At 41.7% G+C, this 19,539-nt stretch overlaps 1 protein-coding gene across 2 annotated transcripts; it reads right to left on the minus strand.

Moving 5' to 3' along the window:
* Nucleotides 1-10,704: 10,704 nt before the first annotated feature.
* Nucleotides 10,705-17,216, minus strand: Cyct (cytochrome c, testis). Of its 2 annotated transcripts, none has more exons than NM_009989.3 (4): nt 17,076-17,216; nt 14,336-14,364; nt 12,843-13,035; nt 10,705-10,999 (listed from the first exon to the last, which is right to left on the minus strand). In NM_009989.3, the coding sequence occupies exons 3-4, from the start codon at nt 13,009-13,011 to the stop codon at nt 10,851-10,853; spliced, it is 318 nt and encodes a 105-aa protein (NP_034119.1). In that variant the 5' UTR covers nt 13,012-13,035; nt 14,336-14,364; nt 17,076-17,216; the 3' UTR covers nt 10,705-10,850. The 2 variants fall into 2 exon arrangements, with proteins under 2 accessions (NP_034119.1, XP_011237575.1); XM_011239273.1 differs by lacking the exon at nt 17,076-17,216 and adding an exon at nt 16,776-17,069.
* Between the last annotated feature and the right edge of the window lie 2,323 nt (nt 17,217-19,539).

Consider the following 19,539-nt stretch of genomic DNA (forward strand, 5'->3'; position numbering starts at 1 on the left):
AAGTGTGCTATAGTCATACAATGAAATATCACTCTGCCACAAAAGGGATGAAGTACTGATAGATAGACAGCATAAAAACACCATGCGAAGTGAAAAAAGCCACTCACAAAGGGTCATATTGTATGATGTCATTTATATCAAAAGAATAGGAAACTCCACTAGAAAGAGAAAAAAAAAAGGGCAAATTTCTGAATGAGAAAAGGAAGAAAAATGCCTAAAACTAAGTGTAGATTTTTTTTTTAGGGGTGGGATAATAAAAATGTTCTAACAGTGATTGTGCTCAGTTCCCTGTTCCTTATCTTGTGGTACTGAGACTGCCCCTCGGGCCTGGCACTGAGCTATGCACCCTGCCATCATTTACTTCTTCTTTTCAGATAGGGTCACACTAATTTTCCCAGGCTATTCTTGAGCTCACTCTATATTCCAGGCAAGCCTAAAAATTACAACTTCAGCCTCCCCGGCATCTGGAATTACAGGCCTGCACCACCACTCTGCAAAGCTGGGCCGTACGATACACTTTAAATGAGTGAATTATACATCAACAAAATTTTTACAAATCAAAAATCCATTTCCTAGCATAGTCCTGTCGATGGTAAAACAGTTCCACTGGGTGTGATGGCAAGAAAGGCCCCAAGCATCCTCAGAGAAGAGAACACAGACCAACACAAACCAGCCAGGTGCTCAAGGCAGAGGCTTAATAAACAGTCTTCTAGACGTGCTCATTAGGCATGCTGTTTGACAACACACCAGTCTCTGAAAACAAAAGACGGAAATAAAAACTCCGGTTTTGTTATACATACATGTATTTTCCCATTGTGGTAAGATATATGTGCCATTATGACCTGAAACATTTTTAGGTCCAACACAGTGGCATTAATTATATTCACATCGTTGTACAACCACCACTACTGCCCAGTACACTTCTGAACCTGCAAACTCACCCTAAAGCCCCTGACTTTGATCTTGGATCTCATTTTGCAAAACAAGAAACAGGGGGCTGAGAATACTGGACAGGGTGGAAAGAGCAATAGAAGAGAGACCTGGGGGGAATGGATTTGGCACTTCTGATTTGGCTTTGAATTAGCTGTATCTGTGTTCCCTGCCTGGGACATGGAGTCATGGTGTTCCTGAAGTGTTAGCTGTTGAGGTAGAAAGCTGGGAGGTTTAAGAACACTGAGGACGAAGGCTGCATAGTCTGCTGTGTGTTGCTGTGCCTCAATCACCATCCATCCCTTCTTCACCTCACAACATCAGCGTCCCAACAGGAGACAGAACCCTCACAGATCAGAGGAATTCTAAGAGGACAAAATTACAAAGGCTAACTTAAAAGGTAGAGTATAGATAAACTCCAGGGATAGTTAAACAACCCAGGACACAACTACAGAGAAATCACCCTGATCATAGGACAGAAAGAAAGGTTTCAGGGACCCAAGAGAGACACTTGCAAAGGGGTAGCTGCCTTGAAGTGCTCAGAGATGGCTGTCGCAGGACACTGAGAACTCTGCCCTATCTAGAAGGAGGATATCACGAAGACATATCTCGTGCTCATTTTCACCCCTCCTTCCTGTCAATGATCAGACCTCCCTAGAAGCATTGGCACCTGTTGACAGAACCCTATAGGTCAATTAACCTAGGCAGAAAGAGACGGAACAGGGGCTAGCTCAGGCCTAGAGCCGAAAAAGGAAAGTGTTCAAACCTACACAGAACCTCAAAGAAGACCCATTAAGAAATAAAACACAACTGCATTTCCCTTAGGAAATACCTCAAATAATCTTCTATGTAACTCTGCCCTCTTCTGCTCGTCTGCTAATTCCATCAACACTGTTATAATACACTCTACATCGGCAGTTGCAGGCTACAGAACCCCCTCATGAACGTAAGCAATCCTACTGAAGAGGTATGATATTGTGAGAGTACATAATGATATTATAAGACTTTGCATGGCCAGTCAAATCTCCTAGGGACTATCATACCTGAGAATATATGCTATTTCAAACATCCCATAATTTGGTATTAATTTCTTGAATCTCTAGCTCCTGTCTCCCAAGCTTGCCCGGCCCGTAACTGTTTTGTCCTCCAATGCAGGGGATTTTATCCTCTAAAGCAATCCTTGGCTTTTGTTGGGTGATCTCTGGGATCATCACATAGGGAAGGGGGCCCGAAACATATCAAACCACCTTAGACCTTATTCACTTAGAACAATGACTTTTCTGCATCTTACAGATGTGTTGGTTAACCCTTGCTTCATCTGTTCTTCTTAGCATTAATTGAGATCACTCATGTGGCTGCATTCAGATAGAAGCCAGGCTTTGCTGACAGACCCCCTGTATATATCTGGGGATTCAGTGCTGGCTGGGGCTGTTTAGTTCTTCTCTGAGGAGTCTATTTCCATAAAGTGTCCATCCACCATGTCTTCTTTATGTGACTCCCCTCTTGGTGGAATACCTTCAATACTGCTATAATATGGTACCTGTATTCCGAAAGGGAGCTGCATAATATAAAAATACAGCTCAGACCTGTTTGAAATGTCTCATGCCCTGGGACTGCCCTAGCCTGTATCTGTCCAATCCTGTATTGAGCCAGAGTTCTATCCAATCTCCCGCTATCAAATGAGCTTCAGCCTTAGCTGCCAAGGGTATTTGACACTGACAATGGTGAGAGATTCAAGCATGTTTGTTTGTGCAAATCATTTCATTAAACTGCTCCATACACACTTTGATAACAAGACATGGATGAGTCAAATTACTGTCTAGGAAGCTCCTTCAAGGTTGAATAGTGTTCATAGTACCAGAAGGTGCTCTGTGGGCTGCTGGAGGGGACAGGGGTGTCATCCACAGTCTTACCCAGCTGTGAACCTTATGAGCTGTTGTGGAGTTTGAGACTCCCTAGAAAAGACACCAGATTCATCAGCACTACAGTGAGTTGAATTTATTGAAGCTACTAGCAGGACAGCCATCGTTGAACAAAATTAGAGACTCCTCCTTGAAGGGGGTTGAGGGAAGGAGTTTGAAAGGCAAAGGTTACAACAAGACCTTGAGCATGCCCAAGCAAGTCAAGAGCTGTTCTGTTCTGCCGAGATTAGGTAGTCAAGGTGACCTCAAAATAGTCCTTGAATGTCTGCATAAGCTGGCTACAGAAGCCAAAAAAAAAAAAAAAAAAAAAAAGCAGTTCGTCATGATCATAATAAAGCAGACGGTCGTGGCTATATATTTCTGGGTCAGGGATCACTGAGCCAGGGTTGCTGGAAACTTATTGTCCAGGGGCTGCCATCAGAGACAAACAGCTAGTGTGTACCAAGATGGATGCCTAGCATGAAATGGAATTTCTTTAGCCACCATAGTTATGCAAAGATACAGGACTGGCATGAAGATTATGGGGGTAACATACTACTTTCTAATTGGATTTAAGGCCCACTCCATAGGAGGAAACACATGCCTGGTGCTGTAAATTGGGTGAAGAATTCGTGGTTGCTGTGTTCATAGACCCTAGGAGTGAGGAGTGAACTATTTTGCTATGTGGGCATAATATCAGACTGCCCTCTAAATTACTTCTATACCCACATTAATTATGTTTAATGCGACTCTCATATCACAACAGTACAGTAGATGTTTGTTAAGGCAGGTACCCATAGCTGGTTGAAATGCAGAGTGTCTGTAAAGTGCTTAGCCACAAATGGGACAACTAGATCTCTCTCTCTCTCTCTCTCTCTCTCTCTCTCTCTCTCTCTCTCTCTCTCTCTCACACACACACACACACACACATACACACACAGAGGGTTCAGGAACAACTCAGAAGAAGGGGCAAAACAATTTTAAGATCTAGAAGCTCAGGAGGGCTGGTGGGAAGCAGTGTCTTCTGGACACGACAGGACAGCTGCACTCATGAGCTCACAGCAGCTGTGTTTGCCAGCACAAGACCTGCACAGGATGAAGCCAGTCGATGATACAGCGTGGAGCATGGAGCATGGAGGTGATTGTACGCCCCCACCCTTAGCAGAAGAGCTATGGACAGTTGATGGCTTCTCTTGGAAGGAGAGTCTGTTTGCTTTTCGGGTGTGGACCCTAGTAGGTTGACCACACTCCGAGGATGGCCCAACACCCACGAGCACTTAGTGGATTTTTTTTTTTTTAAGTTTAAGGAGGTATGACATTTTCCCAAGCTTTAAAGTGCAAACTCATTTGAACTGGGGAAGAAAAATTCCAAGAAGCCAGTTTATTTGAAATGCAGATCATGCTAGGTTTTGGAATCATTTCAGCCCAACCTAAGAACTAGTTTTCTCCCTTAATGTAAGTCTTGCCTTTTATTCCCAGTAGTTTTCATAAAGTGCCTAGTTTGCTTCCATTCCTTGTGGCCATATTTCCCTATTTGTTGTTGTCAATGCTTTTGAATTCTGGCAACAGATTAGTATTTCCTGGAGCCTTGGAACCCTTTAGAACAGAGACCTAGCACTAAAATAAGTAAGTAAAATAAAACAAATGTTTTTTTTTTCTTTCAAAAAAAGAAGACATTATTTATTCAGTTAAGAGAGCTTTCTCTCCTAAATCTGAATTTTAGCTCTTACAGCAATTATCTTGACTGAGGCGCTCAGATATAACAATAGATCAGAATCTTCTAGTCCTAGCTTCAAAGAATCTGTTCCCTAATTATTTCACACTGCGAGTAAAATGTCAGGACAGTTTCATCATTAGCCTAAAACCCAAGCCACCGGATTTTACAATGGCTTGATTTTTTTTCCTTGCAGAGACTTGGAGACGTCACAGAACAGACACAGTGATGGCAAAGCCAGCAAGCAGCATTGCCAGCTAGGATATAAGCTAGTCTGACACACCAGCGCTTTCTATGAGGAAGTAAAGGAAGCAGAAACGAGAACAAAGCAGAGCTTTCCTAGGATGCCATTAGTCAGGGAAGCAGCTACATCAAAATGCAACAAGACGGGGTTCACCAGAGGGATGGTAGGCAATGACCATGAGAAAAGGGAAGGCAAGTATACTCTGTGGTGTGTCACTGGCCTGCATTATTCAGTATATTCTTCCTTCCAATCCATGACATGCGTGGCTGGAAGGACTTGCTGTCTTTCCTGTGGCGGGGAGAAGACTTCTCCCATCCCTCGGGTCTCGAGTTCATTTAATGAGTCTTGGAACATAAGCACGAACAATGAGCATTGTGGCTTTATTTGAGACTCGCTGGGAGCCTCTTCCAGGGCTCTTGATCTTCCCTCCCACGTAAGAACAGGAACAGGAACAGGAACAGGAACAGGAACAGGAACAGGAACAGGAGTGTCAATGCTTGAATCAGGGATCCAGAATGGGAAGGCATCTGAAGCAAACCAGAGCTGGCCACAGTCTACATGCCATGAGAATGGGGAGAGGGCCGTTGTTGTTCCAAGTCCTTGAAATATTGTCACTACAGCAAAGCAGACGATGAAGAAGTTGGTATCTACACGTGGCATGTAGCTGTAACTAAAATCCGTGGACTGATCTTCAGCTGTGGAGGTTAGCAGGGAAAGTGATACTGGGTGCTGGAAAAACAATAACTCATACGGAAACAAAATATTTGGGGAAGCCAACACAATATTTTAATTGGCTAATTACTAAATCCAACAAACCTACAACTTCCAGGCAAGAATACCTAGAGACAATGTTTACTGAGGGTGTCTTTGGGGACCAGATGCCACAATGTATAACAGATACTTACTGAATAAATTAATTGATGAATGTCTTCCACTGTAGCTGAACACATTCTTACCATGGCAGACATTGGCACACATTTTTCCACCTTTGTCTTTTATATAGTCAGCATTTTCACACAATGTCAAAATCCTACCCCCAAACCCCCAAAAGGATAACTAAACCTAAGGCTCTTAGCAGATTTAATACAATAAAAATTTGATTCCATGAAATTGCTATAGATTTTTATAAGACAGACATTAAATATGGGTGATGGTAATTTAAAGGATGTGGATCTTGGTTTTAAGTGCTTGAACATATCCAGCCTAAAAAGTAGAAAAGTCAGACATTGGAGGCCAGGACCCAGGGTCTAATCCCACATTTGAACACATCCCACATCCCAGCTAGGTCTATGATTATGAAAATGTCTCTGGCCCTCCCTTTTCTTAACTTCCCGATGTCTTCCGGTCTCTGTCTCTGCGCCTTTACATTGTGTATGGCTTTAAGGGTTTCTAGAGATTTTTCTTATCTTCTCCTTTCCTTTTTTTCTTTTATTTTCTATTTTCATCCTTCTTTTCTCCTTTTTGGTTTGTGTTCTGTTTGTTTGTTTGTTGTTTGATTGATTGTTTTTGGTTGTTTTTTAGTTTCTTGAGACAACTCTCACTGTGTAGCCCAGACTGGCCTGGAACTCCGTATCGTTCTGCCTCAGTCTACCAAGTGTTAGGATTACAGGTGTATACCACCACATCCAAGAATTTCACCTTTGAGAGGGAAAGAGGAAAGAGGTGGGAGAGTAAGGAGAATGGCCCCACATGCCTTCTTGGTCAGAGCAGTCTTGTTTCAGATACTGAATTTTTCCTTAGTGGAGGACTGAATTTAAGTAAGTGGCTCTGGAAATAAAACACACTAGAAAGTGAGAGAGCTGACCCAGCACACACACACACACACACACACACACACACACACACACACACACACTTGTTTTACAAACCCTGCCTTCTCTACCTACTGTGTCTGTCACCAGCTCTTGCGAGCCTCACTAACCTCTCACCTCCAACAGTAGCACCCTGATCCCTCCTGCACCCTCTGCTTAGATTAATGGCTTAAAGGAGGTCCCACTGGGTGCACAGCAAGGAACTCAAGCAGATGCTGCGTGGCACTGCGGTTTCAATGCGCACGTGGGTGAGAAGGATCACCTCACGGGGAGCCTGAGTTAGTGTGGGTGATGAAGAGGGAGAACTAAGCAATCAAGCAAACTTTCCAAATGGTGTGGTAGTACACATGGAGGATTGTAAACAGGGTGTTAAACACAGTGTGTATGTGTGTGTGTGTGTGTGTGCGCGTGTGCGTGTGTGTGTGTATGTGATGTACAGTGATCTTGCAGTACACAAGGGTTCAATTCAACAATTCTTCTTGAAGAACAAATGTTATGTCGCTTCCCACGTGAACGCAAGCATTACATCTGAGAAGTACTTCGCCCAGTGTGATAAAACTGAGGAAAGATCTAACAATGCCCTGCTACTTCCTAAAGGTATTTCTGTCTCTGACACACAAGACGGTCAAGTGAGAAGATTCTGCATTCTGACTTATGTAAACAGGCGTATTATTCTGTGCTCCATTAAGATAGGATATTAAACTAGACAGCACTAAAGGTAGCAGATTATATTCAGTCATCTGACTTCTCAGTTCTTCTCAATGTTTTCCTGATGACATCAGTGCAACTTTTCCCAATCACTAGTCTCCTGCTCTTGGAAGTGAGACTACCTACTGTTTCAAATTTCATCATCATAACACGTTTCTAGCTACCATACGTGTTCTTCCCTTGAATGTTTAAGTTTAGGAGACATTAGCATAGCTTGACAATTTTAGATACTAGTAAATTTATTTTCTTTTCTTGCACTATCCAGACACACTTAATTCAGGTCGAAGCCCATTCTATGTATAACTATGAGATTCCTCTTCCTTATAAATTGTACTGCACAACTATTGTGCCTGTACCCACGGTGCCATTGTCTAGGGAGCAAAATCACATGAGTGCTATGAGCAAGAGAATCATTGCGGAGGTAAAACCACTCAAAATTCAGGTAGAAGCTGGGGAGAAAATGGTCTACGCGTGGCTGGCCAAAGGATCACGACAGTTACTGCGGCTACAAAGAGGAGCTGATGAAGACGGGAGACGGCTGTTGGTAGCAAGGAAGCCTTCTAATACTGTTAGAGACACCAAACATAAAAGAAATGAGGCTGATTTAAGGGACAACTACAACAGGAAATTTTGGTGCTGGAGAAAAATTCAGCTCAACAGTGAATACCGAAGAACAAATGGCGGACTTGAAGCCCAGGAGCAGGATGAAAGGTCAGTGAGAGGAAAGAAATGCCAGAGCTAAGGGGGATTCTAGGTAGATAAATTCGACAGGATTCTTGCTGAAGGCAGAACAAGGTGCTTGGATACCAAAGATGGGAATCTGCTAAATCAATTAGGTAGGATTCTTGCTAAAACAGGTCTAAATAGCTAAGGAGAGACCAAGACCTAGGGCCTAGATTAAAAAGGGGACTTAGGGGCCCCCAATGGAGGACCTAGAGAAAGTATCCAAGGAGCTAAAGAGATCTGCAACCCTGTAGGTGCAACAACATTATGAACTAACCAGTACCCCAGAGCTCTTGACTCTAGCTGCATATGTATCAAAAAATGGCCTAGTCGGCCATCACTGGAAAGAGAGGCCCATTGGACATGCAAACTTTATATGCCCCAGTACAGGGGAACGCCAGGGCCAAAAAGTGGGAATGGGTGGGTAAGGGAGTGGGGGGGAGGGTATGGGGGACTTTTGGGATAGCATTGGAAATGTAATTGAGGAAAATATGTAATAAAAAATATTTAAATAAAATAAAATAAAATAAAATAAAGGGGACTTAAACAGCCTGACTGGAATTCAGTCAGATTACAGTATTTGTTACAGGCTGTGCATCTAGAAATGGGCTTTAAGTCATTAAGGGTCAGTCCCCAGGGCAGTTGGTTGGGAAGAAAAAGTACAAAGGGAGAAAGGACAGTCCTGAGAGGACAAACATGACCTAACAAAGCAGCTCACATGCCTGCTCTAGAATCCACAGGAGGCAGAAGAAAAGGGCCAGAATTGGAGGGGCTGCTGTCCACCAAACAGGAGCGCTAACAGATGTGTGGCAAGCATAGGCTGTATCCAGAGATATGAACTGACCCTCCAAGTAGAAAGATTTCTTCGTAGCCCTTCGGTCTCCCAGTCTCAAGCAAATTACTCTGGTCACCAGCCTGAGTTGGAAACATGAGAAGAATTCCAAGAGACTCAACTGTAGCTAAAATGGCACAGAATAAAGCCATTGGCAAGGCCAGGAGCGACATCATAGAAAGCCATCCCAAAATAAATACACACTTCTCAGAGACAATCTCAAGAAGAAAGCCTATCACAACACACAACTCTAATTACCACGCTCACTTGTAACATTTCCTCCAGTTTTTCTATGAATGAGAAACATTGCTACTAGCAAAACAGAGAACTTGTTTTTACTCCCACTAAGACTAAAGTTTAAGGCAATAATCAATACATTACCACCCAACCTCTGTTAGAACAGAAACCTACTTAAATAATAGCTATTCCTCACTTCTCCCCAAATGCCCTTTGTCATCTTAGTCTTCATCACAGCTGCTTCTCCTTGTCCTAAGTCAAAAGTATTTAAACTCCCAGCCTGACGCTCCTTCCTCCTCCCTCCCTGCAGTGCGGGCTTGTAGCAACTCCAGCAGGGCTGTGTCAATCTGGACTCAGTTATGAATGAGATTTGAGTTCAAGTTCCATCTTACAAAGCTGATGGGCCTCGTGCAAACAGGCACAGTTGTGTTGTCTAATTCTGCATAGGGCTTTGCAAGCCTAGCTCTGCTCTGAGCACACTCTCAGAGGCCCTGTAACCTCTCAGCCCTCCTCAGAAAATTCCCTGAGGGAGAGAGTAACAAGCTTAGCCTTGCCTGAAGCCAGTCTTGATCCCCAGAGACACATTTCCACACAATACTAACACTGGCATCTCAGAGAAGTATATTCTCTCCAGCTTGTCAGGAATACCAAGAGTGAACCTGGACACTTGGCAAATTTAATGGAACCTTCTAGAAGGTTCCATTCCCTTTTAACTATGTTCACCTTACAGGTCAGCTGGTGATAGAGGTTTAAAGTTATCAGGAGTAGAAGTGGAAGATTTACATTTTGCTTCTGGCCAGAACTAAACTCTGTGCTGTTAGAGAAGATGAAGTTCACCCACAAGGTCCCGGGGAGGTGCCATGAAGTGCTAATGAGATAGCAGGTATTTTAACCTTAGCCATAATCACCCTGTTCTCCACCTCTTTGATATGAAAGCTGTCCCTAGTCCCTGGGACCCCTTTTAGATGGCAGTGCTGAGTGCTACTGCGGGTAAGCCTCGCTCCCCAGAGCACCCACTCCCTGGCCCAGGTGGGCCTGCTCCACCATGCCTCACTCTCAGTTACCCTGAGACTGGGCTCCTTCCACCTTTCTGGTGAGAGTCTGGGGCTTTTCAAACCCTACTCTTTTTCCCCTCAAAAGAGCCTATAGTCCAGCATTGTATAATTTAGTAGCAGTATGTTCTCTTAAAGATACAAATACAAAAAACGGTTACAAACTCTAAGATTTCCTTATCAAAATAGGCCATGGATGTCTCCTTCTAACTAGGTTTTGTTTTTTTTCACCCAGGATCAATTTTTTTTTTCCAGATCACTCCTAAGGTTTGACAAGATTTTCTCTACTTTCCTGCTTAAAGTCATGTTAAGACAAAGACAAGCAGAGCTTAATGAAAATCAGGACTGCTACAACTCCATTTAAAGTGCAGAGAATCTTGTGGATGCCATCTACACCCTCCACAGCACTTGTCAGGTTCACACAATATTTTGAGCATGCAGAGACCAGGAAAGAGTGAAGGCCTGTTTGCTTCCCTCTCCTCCTCCACTCTGATGAGCGCTCCTCAGTGTGGATATCAACGCAAGTGCAGGCTCATAAACATAACGCACGAGTGGACTTTAAACAATCAAAAATATCAACCTTTATTTTAACAAGTTTAAATTACTTCAGGCTGATCAAAAAGATCAGATATGCTTCTTATTAAACACAATATTTGAAACTGGTAGCGAATATTTTGAAGCTGAAATACTACTTCACTTCATGAGGATGTGGCCTGTTTTAAATACTTAATGAGATCTTCTCTCTCACTCTTCTTTTTGATACCAGCAAAGATCATTTTAGTGCCAGGGATATATTTCTTCGGGTTCTCCAAATATTCCATCAAAGTTTCTTCTGACCAGATAACACCTACAAAGTTGAAAGTAAGTCTTAAGTCTTTGGAATAACATTCACAGAGCTTACTGTTTGATAGGACCCACATACGTGAACCAAGGGTGACAGGGGAAGGAGGAGCAGCCGCCTACTGCATGCAGGTGCTGCACCATGCTTCCTTTTAAAAAAGTTTTGAAGGCTACGCATGGTGGTGCAAGTCTTTAATCCCAGCACTTGAGAGGCAGTGGCAAGTAGACCTCTGTGAGTTCAAGGCCAGCCTGGTCTACATATGAGCTCTAGGTCAGTCATGGATATTTTTCAAAAAAGAAAGAAAGAAAGAAAGAAAGAAAGAAAGAAAGAAAGAAAGAAAGAAAGAAAGAAAGAAAGAAAGAAAGAGAAAAAGAAAAAGAAAAAGAAAAAGAAAAAGAAAAAGAAAAAGAAAAAGAAAAAACAAACAAACAAAAACCCAGGAATTTAAAACAAGTTTGAAACCAGGGAGAGGTGGTGACTGTACAGCTTTGTACAGCATCCTGAATGCTATAATGTTAATAAATTACATATTGTGAAAGAGTTAGTTAGCTAGATGTCATATGAGTTTTACTTCAATTCAAAAAAAAAAGAAAGAAAAAGAAAGAAAGAAAGAAAGAAAGAAAGAAAGAAAGAAAGAAAGAAAGAAAGAAAGAAAAAGAAATGTAAAACAGCTGGCCATGGAGTCCATACCTATAGTCCCAGCACTTGCAAGAGGATCATAGTGAATCTGAGGCCAAATGGTTTGCAAGTGAATTCAAAGTCAGCCTGGCCCATATGCTGAGACCCTTGTCCAACAAACCCTTTGCAAATACTAGTGATTTGATTTTCTGGTCTGTATGATGTTAGGGCACCAAAACGTTCAAAATAGCATGGTACTTTAAGAATATTTGATCACTAGTCTATTTATATTACTTCAGTTTAAATTAAAGTACACACACACACAGGGAACAAATTGTTCGGCAAATATGCTACAGTCTTCTCTAGATGCTTTTAATCTCAGTTCTAAAACAGTTTCTCACTCAACTCCCCTCTACCAACAAACAACTAACACATTATTATATTTTTCCTAATTAATTAATTAATTTATTTATTTTACAGCCTGATCACAGCCCCCCTCCCTCCTCTCTCCCCAGTCCCACCCTCCCTTACACCCCCTCCCCATCTCCCTATCCCCTTTTCCTCAGAGAAAGGGAGGCCCCTCATTGGTACCACACACACACACACACACCCTGGTACATGGAGCAGCAGCTGATGGAAACAGACGCAGAGAGCGCATCCTTCTGGAAGAGTGGAGGAAGGGCTGAGGGAGACTGGGGGATCAAGGACACCACAAGAAGGCCTACAGAGTAAACTACCCTGGCTCACGGGCCTCCCAGCAACTATTAACAAAAGAACATGCATGGGCTGGACCTAGACCCTCTATAACGGACGTTAAATGTATTTTTAAACTATATATTCCCCAACTTTGCTAAGAATCACTACTACAAATATAATCACGGCTGCTATCATGCCATTAAAATATTCTTTTTAGACATTATTTTCAAAGTCTGAGCTTTTCAAAAACTCCCACTTTTTCAAGATAAATGTAACATATAAAATAAACATAAAAAATCGTCTACATGGGCAAAAACCTATGCCACAACTGACTGCTGGTTCTTCTGACCAAAAGGATAATGAGTTATGGAAATCTAGATCCCATCACAAAACATCAATAAAATCAATTTCAATAAACAGGAGCACGACAGTCCATTTTCGATGAAAAAAGTCAGGCAAACAGTGCAATGCCAAGCCACGCACAGTCTCCTCTGCATCCAAACGACTGCCCATCCCCGGCAGACTCTGCCCTTACCTTTGTTCTTGTTTGCATCCGTGTAAGAAAATCCTGGTGCTTGTCCTGTCTTTCGACCAAAGAGGCCCCAGAGATTTGGACCTGTCTTGTGTTTCCCGCCTTTTTCCACCGTGTGGCACTGAGCACATTTCTGAACAAAGATCTTCTTGCCTGCTTCAGCATCTCCCATTTTGCTCTGCAATAAGACCTTAAACTACAGACCAAAGAAAATATCAGATTTGAAAACCTAGGAAAAAAAAAAAAAAAACTGGGAGAGAGATGGATCCTATTACTTTGATATTAAGGAAAAAAATAACATTTAATCATGTTACTGCGAACATATCAGTGCTCAAAAAGAGATGCAACATTACAGCAGCCAATCTTACAGACACCAAATCATCTCCTTCATCAGGCGTTTTTTGTTGTTATTTTGGTCACACTATGTAGCCCTGGTTGGTCTGGAACTCTCTATGTAGACCAGGCTGGCCACATGTTGTCTAGACCAGGCTGGCCACATGTGGTAGATCTCACAGTGATCCACCTAAGTCTGTTTCCTGGATTAAAATTCTCGGATACCACAGCCACCTAATCAGACTTAATTTTAAATTTCTAATCATAACTTCTTCATAAACTATTAATATAAAGCTAATTTTACCATTGCCTTCAAACAATTATACTACATTAAATACATATGCAAAAATATTTGAAACGTGGGGGGTCTCTTTACTTAATAGAACAAACATGACAGGTAAACACTATGTTACACAATCATCATAGCCGACACACATCAGAAATTAAATTCATACAGAAAAAAAGGGGGGCTCCTATCAGATATGTGTAAAAATAATTTTTGTGCTTACTTTACACTCTTATCTGTAAACCAGTCTACCAGATAAGAGCAAATATTACCTGAAAGTAATAAAAAATAATGTAACTGAGCTCAGGCTTCACAGTACTTAATATTAAAAAAAAACATAAAATATATGAAGATCTTGTTAAGTAATGAGAGATACAAACAAAATTCTGAACAAAGGTGCTTCAGCGACTACCAAAAAATTTAGGTGGATAATTAAATAAATACTTCCTGCATCCAAATGACATGAAAAGTATAATTTCAGCATCATAAGTTGAACTTTGAAGGCAGAGGAGAAGGCAGGTAAAGTAAGTTCGGTCCCTAACAGCTAAGTAAAAGCTGGACCTGGCAGAGCAATCCTCTAATGGCACTGCTGTGAGGGTGGAGACAGGCAGATCTCGAGAGCTCTGGCAACCCAGCAAACAGGGCTCTGGGCTTAAGTGAGAGAGCCTGTCCCTAAGAGTAAGATGGAGAAAGAATCCAGGCAGACATTCCAACATCATCCTCCGGTCTCCATGCATGCCTGCACATACAGCTCAACCACAGACATTCATACAACACACACACACACATACACACACAAGCATGCGCACACAGCACACACGAGCACACGTACACACACAGAGCACACTGACATCTGATGTGATAATGGCTGGCCTACCTGGACTTTGTTTCCTTATACTTTGTATTCTGTGAAGAATGAACACAGGAGCATTTGTGATTAAAACAGATTTAAACATAGCAAATTACTCTTACTAAAATCACGAACTTCTTTACCAGTACAGTCCCAAGAATATATTTAGTTACATAATCCTACTAAGAGCCAGAAAATATTTACATTAAGAATCTAACAAACTTGAAAATACAATATTGAATAATGAAAGTCGCTACATAAAGGTGAAATTAACAGTCAGAATGTTTAAAATACAACCAGTAACCAATAACTATTGTTAATCGACATCAAAAAAGAAGGCAGTTTTTAGAGTACAGCATTCAAAACCAAATAATTTAGTATAATAATGATTAGGTCTGAGAGAAATCAGGATAAGAAAACTTATTTTATGGAAGAGAAGATGACAAAATTCCAAACAATATTCAAAACACTGCATTTAATTTCTACATGCATTTGCTCTATAAATTATCCAGCCGGGTGTGGTGGTGCACGCCTTTGATCCCAGCACTTGGGAGGCAGAGGCAGGCGGATTTCTGAGTTCAAGGCCAGCCTGGTCTACAGTGTGAGTTCCAGGACAGCCAGGGCTACACAGAGAAACCCTGTCTCGAAAAAAACAAACAAACAAACAAAAAAAATCCAAATATTTTTAGAGCCCTGTGGGTTTTTTTAAGCCATAAAGAAGATAAATTCATCCACAAAAGGAAATATATGGCAACTTGTAAAATATATGCATTATAACTATAAAGTCTATATCATGTAAAAACAATTTACCATTAAAGTACTAATGACAGAATCTTTATTCCTGACCTTCTTTGTAAAGCAGGCTGGTTTTATGCCAATTAAACGTTGCTAATAAATTAAGAAGCTTTACTTAAAAGTCATGTTTTATATCAAAGTCATTTGCCAAAATCACCTATGTTCAGTGTTCAAAGCACCAGTTATAGCACAACTTTTATTGACACTATCTTGAATTGTAAAGGATTATTGTTGGGGGCAGACATTGATGGCCCTGCTCCAGGCAAAGTAAAACCAACAGATTCAGCAATGACAAGAAAGAAATTGACTTGTCATGAAACTATTTGGTCCTCTGCCAGTATTTGCTTATTTATTGTCTTTTGTTTGTTTGGAGACAGGGTCATTTTATGCAGTCCTATTTAAGCCACCTCAGAGTCACTACCTAGCTCATGCTGGCTGCTTTCAAACTCGCAGCCTTCGGGCCGCAGGCTCCAGAGAGTGCCAGGGTCACAAGCCCAGTGACCTGAGGTTACAGAAGAAGACTGAGGCAAAATGGTGTGATGTGTCCAGGGAGAAGAGCTGCTCTGAAGCTGTCTCAATGATAAGCAGCAGGAGTAAGAAACATTTGTGTGCCCTGAGTTAAAAGCCATTTGTACATCATTAACTCAGTGAAGATTCACAACAGCTCTGGGAGACTATTCCTGTAGTTTTACATATAAACAAGTCAAGGTACCTGCAAATTGTCCTGTTTCAGGTCACACGGGGTGGGTACAGCCGAGAAAGCAAGCTAATTAATCTCTTGGAGTACTTTGTTGAATACATATAACTAAAACATAACATATGCTTAATTGGTTTTTCCTCAGATGACTACTTAAGGCTGGATGATATCAGCCCCTATGGGGCAGGCCTCCTGTTCAGGAGTTGACCAACGTATCCTGGAATCCAGTTGTGTGTGCTTTTATTTGGTTACAGTTTGATGTGGGTTTCGTTTGCTTTTTTTTTTGTTGTTTTCTTTTTGGGTGCTGTTTTGTTTTGTTTTCTTGGTTTGGAGAATTTTCTTGTTATACTGGGTTTTTTTGTTTGTTTACTTTTTGAGAAAGAATTTGGGTGGGTAAGGAAGGGAAAGAGAATCTGGAAGGACTTCGGGAAGGGGAAGACTATGATCAAAACATACTTTGAAATTTAAGATTATTTTAAATAATAATTAAATGATAAGATAATAAAGATTTAGTGACATCCCATGTTGTTGTTTGCTTGGGATTTCTGCTTATTTTTGCTTTTTTTTTTTTTTTTTTTTTAGTGGTGCCAAGGCTCACACCTCGGGCCTCACGCAGTCTAGGTTAGCTCTCTGTCACTTTTCAGGCCTGAAATAGGTGTTGATACTGCTATATACTGTGGAGCGCGTCTAACTTTTCATGAACAGTAAGTCAATGTGAGAACCACCAAGGCACCAGCAAAGCGCTTACATTTCACAAAGTCCAAATAATTCAAATGATGAAGGAGGTAGGGGAAGCTCGCTAGACTGTTTTAAGAAGGACTAAACAGATGCATAAGAAAACACAAACTTTTCCACGCGGTTGTGTGGGTGGGGCGAGGTAACGCGACTGAGAGGATCTCCTCATTGGGTCTGCGAGTCCTTCAGAGCTGTCTACCGTCCATCCTTCTCCCCTGGCAGTGGCTATATAATACCCACCAATTGGAACAAGAATCCAGCTTCCTAAATGCTCAGCCCTCCACCTCGATGCCAACCTCCGGCCAACATCTGTGGAAGTTTTACCAAGCTATCCTCACCACCCCAGGACCCGAGGCGCTACAGAGGGTCCTATCAATAACACAGCCTTTGTTGTTCACAACTGAAGCCTTGGCCCCGGGGGCTGGGGACCGTTGAACGCTCCTCTCTCGGTCCACCCAGGCCCTCGTTGCATCTGCCCACAATCAGGGCTCCCAGGCCCAATCTGCCCAGCCGGCTCTCTTCCAATAGGCCAGCACCTACCACAATCACAGCAGCCGTGCCCTGGGCCACCCTTGGTCCACTGATGCAGGGAGGCCAAGATGTAAGGTGCAACTGCTGTGCCCAAGGACTCCTCTTAAAGGCAGGACCCAGCACCAGCTGATGGCGGGCTCCATCCTCGCTGCTGATTGGCTGTGAGATCCCGCAGGACTCCCAACTCTCGCAGAGGCTGCGGGTCCTCCGACTCTTTAACTCTCCCTGGCCTGGTTTTGTTTCTTCGCCTTTTAGCCACACAAAGACCTAAACTGTTGTCCCTGTACACTTACAGTGTGTACAAAGTCTTACGTAGTGCAGCAACTCTTGAATGGTCCAAGAATATTTGGTGGCTACAGTCAAATCACATTAATAAAATGCTTATTCTAAGCAAAACACTGTGTCAGCTACTCTTAAGAGTACCAAGTTTTAAACCCTGCCTTCCCAACTGTTCATGAATTACAATCTGGCTGTGGCAAGAGGCTACAATACAACAAACTTAAACTGTTGCAAAATAAACTCAATGTGGTGACATACTCCTGTAATCCCACCCTCAGAGGACTGAGGCAAGAGGATCACCATGAGTTCTGGGTCAGCTTAAATCACAAAGTGAGTCCTTGTCTCAAAAGCATTAAGACAGGCATTATCAATAATTTAACTATTTTAATCATTCTTAATTATAAGCAATTGTATGTTAATTGAAATAGTCACAGTTGCCAAATGATGACTGAAACCACTCTAAATGATACCTGTGAATTTTGTCTGACAGTCAAACACATATTAAAGATGCCATCTAACTGGATCAAAGGGTCTTACGGGGGAGGGGGACCAGGAACAAATATTTCAAACTGAAGGAAACTATCATTTCTTGTGTGTGTGCCACAGGCTAAGCTAAGGGCTTACCTACACTACCCTTTGCCATTAGCTTACCCACAGAGCTAATGGAGGCTTTGGACCGCATTCATATATGACAGCCTAAAAATTTTCACTTGGTCATGAATAAATATCAGAGACAAAAACCTAGAAAACGTTCATAGAGTATATATTTTTATTAGTGTAATGTTTGAAGACTAATATATCAACTAAGTAAATTTCATTGCACTAACAGTCTGAGATAGTTTGGGAAACAGATAACATTTATTATTTTCTCTTTGCATTTCAAAACCAAGTCACACTATTACTTCTGTGCTCTGTCATGGTGTCTTTTTTTCTCCTTCTAAGTACTGGGATTGAACCTGAGGCCCTTAAGCTGCTGATCAGGCTACTCAATGGAGCTGTGTTCTCAGCTCCTTATCTCTCATTCTAGAAAAAGAAGTTTTCTAAACTTTTGTCAGGATAAACAGCGTCAAAGGACAGGTATGACACATAACTATAGCGTATATATTTCAAAGTCTTGAAAAATAAAATGTAATCTGCAGATTCCCAGAACATTTATTGTTATAAAGCTAATAAGTCCTGACCCCCAAGGACCCCCCAAACATTTCAGTTACATGTAGTTCTTGTGCAAAGACATTATGCAATTTTGAAATTTGATAGTTACTTCCTATCTGGCATGAGATGAGTGGTCACATAGTCTTATTACCATGATGTTCAGCCTCACCACGGGCCTAGAAAATTCAAGGAATCTGGGAACCATAAACTGAAACCATAAAAAACAAAACAAAACCCACCTTTCCTCCTTTATTTTCTGTCAGGCGTTTTATCACAGTAATGAAATGTCTGGCTCATACAGAAAATGAGTCCTAGAGAAAAAATGTTAATGCTATCACTAAATCTAATAAAATGATTCTCAAACCTTTGGAATTGGCTTGCAGGAGAAATATGGAGAAGGCTAGAGAAAAACCTAGAAACCTAGAATTCTGTAAGCAGAGCTTAATGGGGGATCTCGTGAAAGTACAGAAGCCCAGAGTGCCTGTAGAAACAGGATCCAGATCAGATTTCCAGGGCCTACCTATATGGAGCTACCAAGTGTCTGTGATTCCAGTTTCCAGGGGATCTGATGCCCTCTTCTGGCCTCCATGAGCACTGCATGCACCTGGTGCACAAACAAATATGCAGTCAAAATATCAATCCATATAAAATAAAAATAAAACCTTTTAAAAATGTAAGTAATGACTTAATTAATTTGGCAGAGAAAATTTCAACAAAGCAGAGCGTTCTTGCTAATCAGGTTTACAGTGAGAATCAGGAGCAAAACTTACCATTTGATAAGAAAAGCCTGAGAAAGGCTGAGGCTGAGGAAGACCTGGTTTCTGAAGAGCTCAGCGCCATTTTTCTTTGAAAGCTAGATGCTTTGTATTGCAAACCTCAATGCAAGGTAAAGATGCCTTAATGCTCTCAGCCTTCCTAATGCTAAGCTCCTTCAATACGATTCTTTATGTTGTAGTGACCCCCAACCATGAAATTATTTTCATCGATACTGTAATCTTGCTACCATTATGAACTGTAAGGCAAACATCTGTATTTTCCAATG

The sequence above is a fragment of the Mus musculus genome, chromosome 2 (genome assembly GCF_000001635.26).
Source record: "Mus musculus strain C57BL/6J chromosome 2, GRCm38.p6 C57BL/6J".
Lineage (NCBI taxonomy): Eukaryota > Metazoa > Chordata > Mammalia > Rodentia > Muridae > Mus > Mus musculus.

Excerpts from the sequence above, each read along its gene's own strand:
- Cyct (NM_009989.3), bottom strand. The coding sequence starts at position 13,011 with ATGGGAGATGCTGAAGCAGGCAAGAAGATCTTTGTTCAGAAATGTGCT. Across the intron at positions 11,000-12,842 it reads GGATGCAAACAAGAACAAAG|GTGTTATCTGGTCAGAAGAA; the intron begins GTAAGGGCAGAG and ends TCAACTTTGTAG.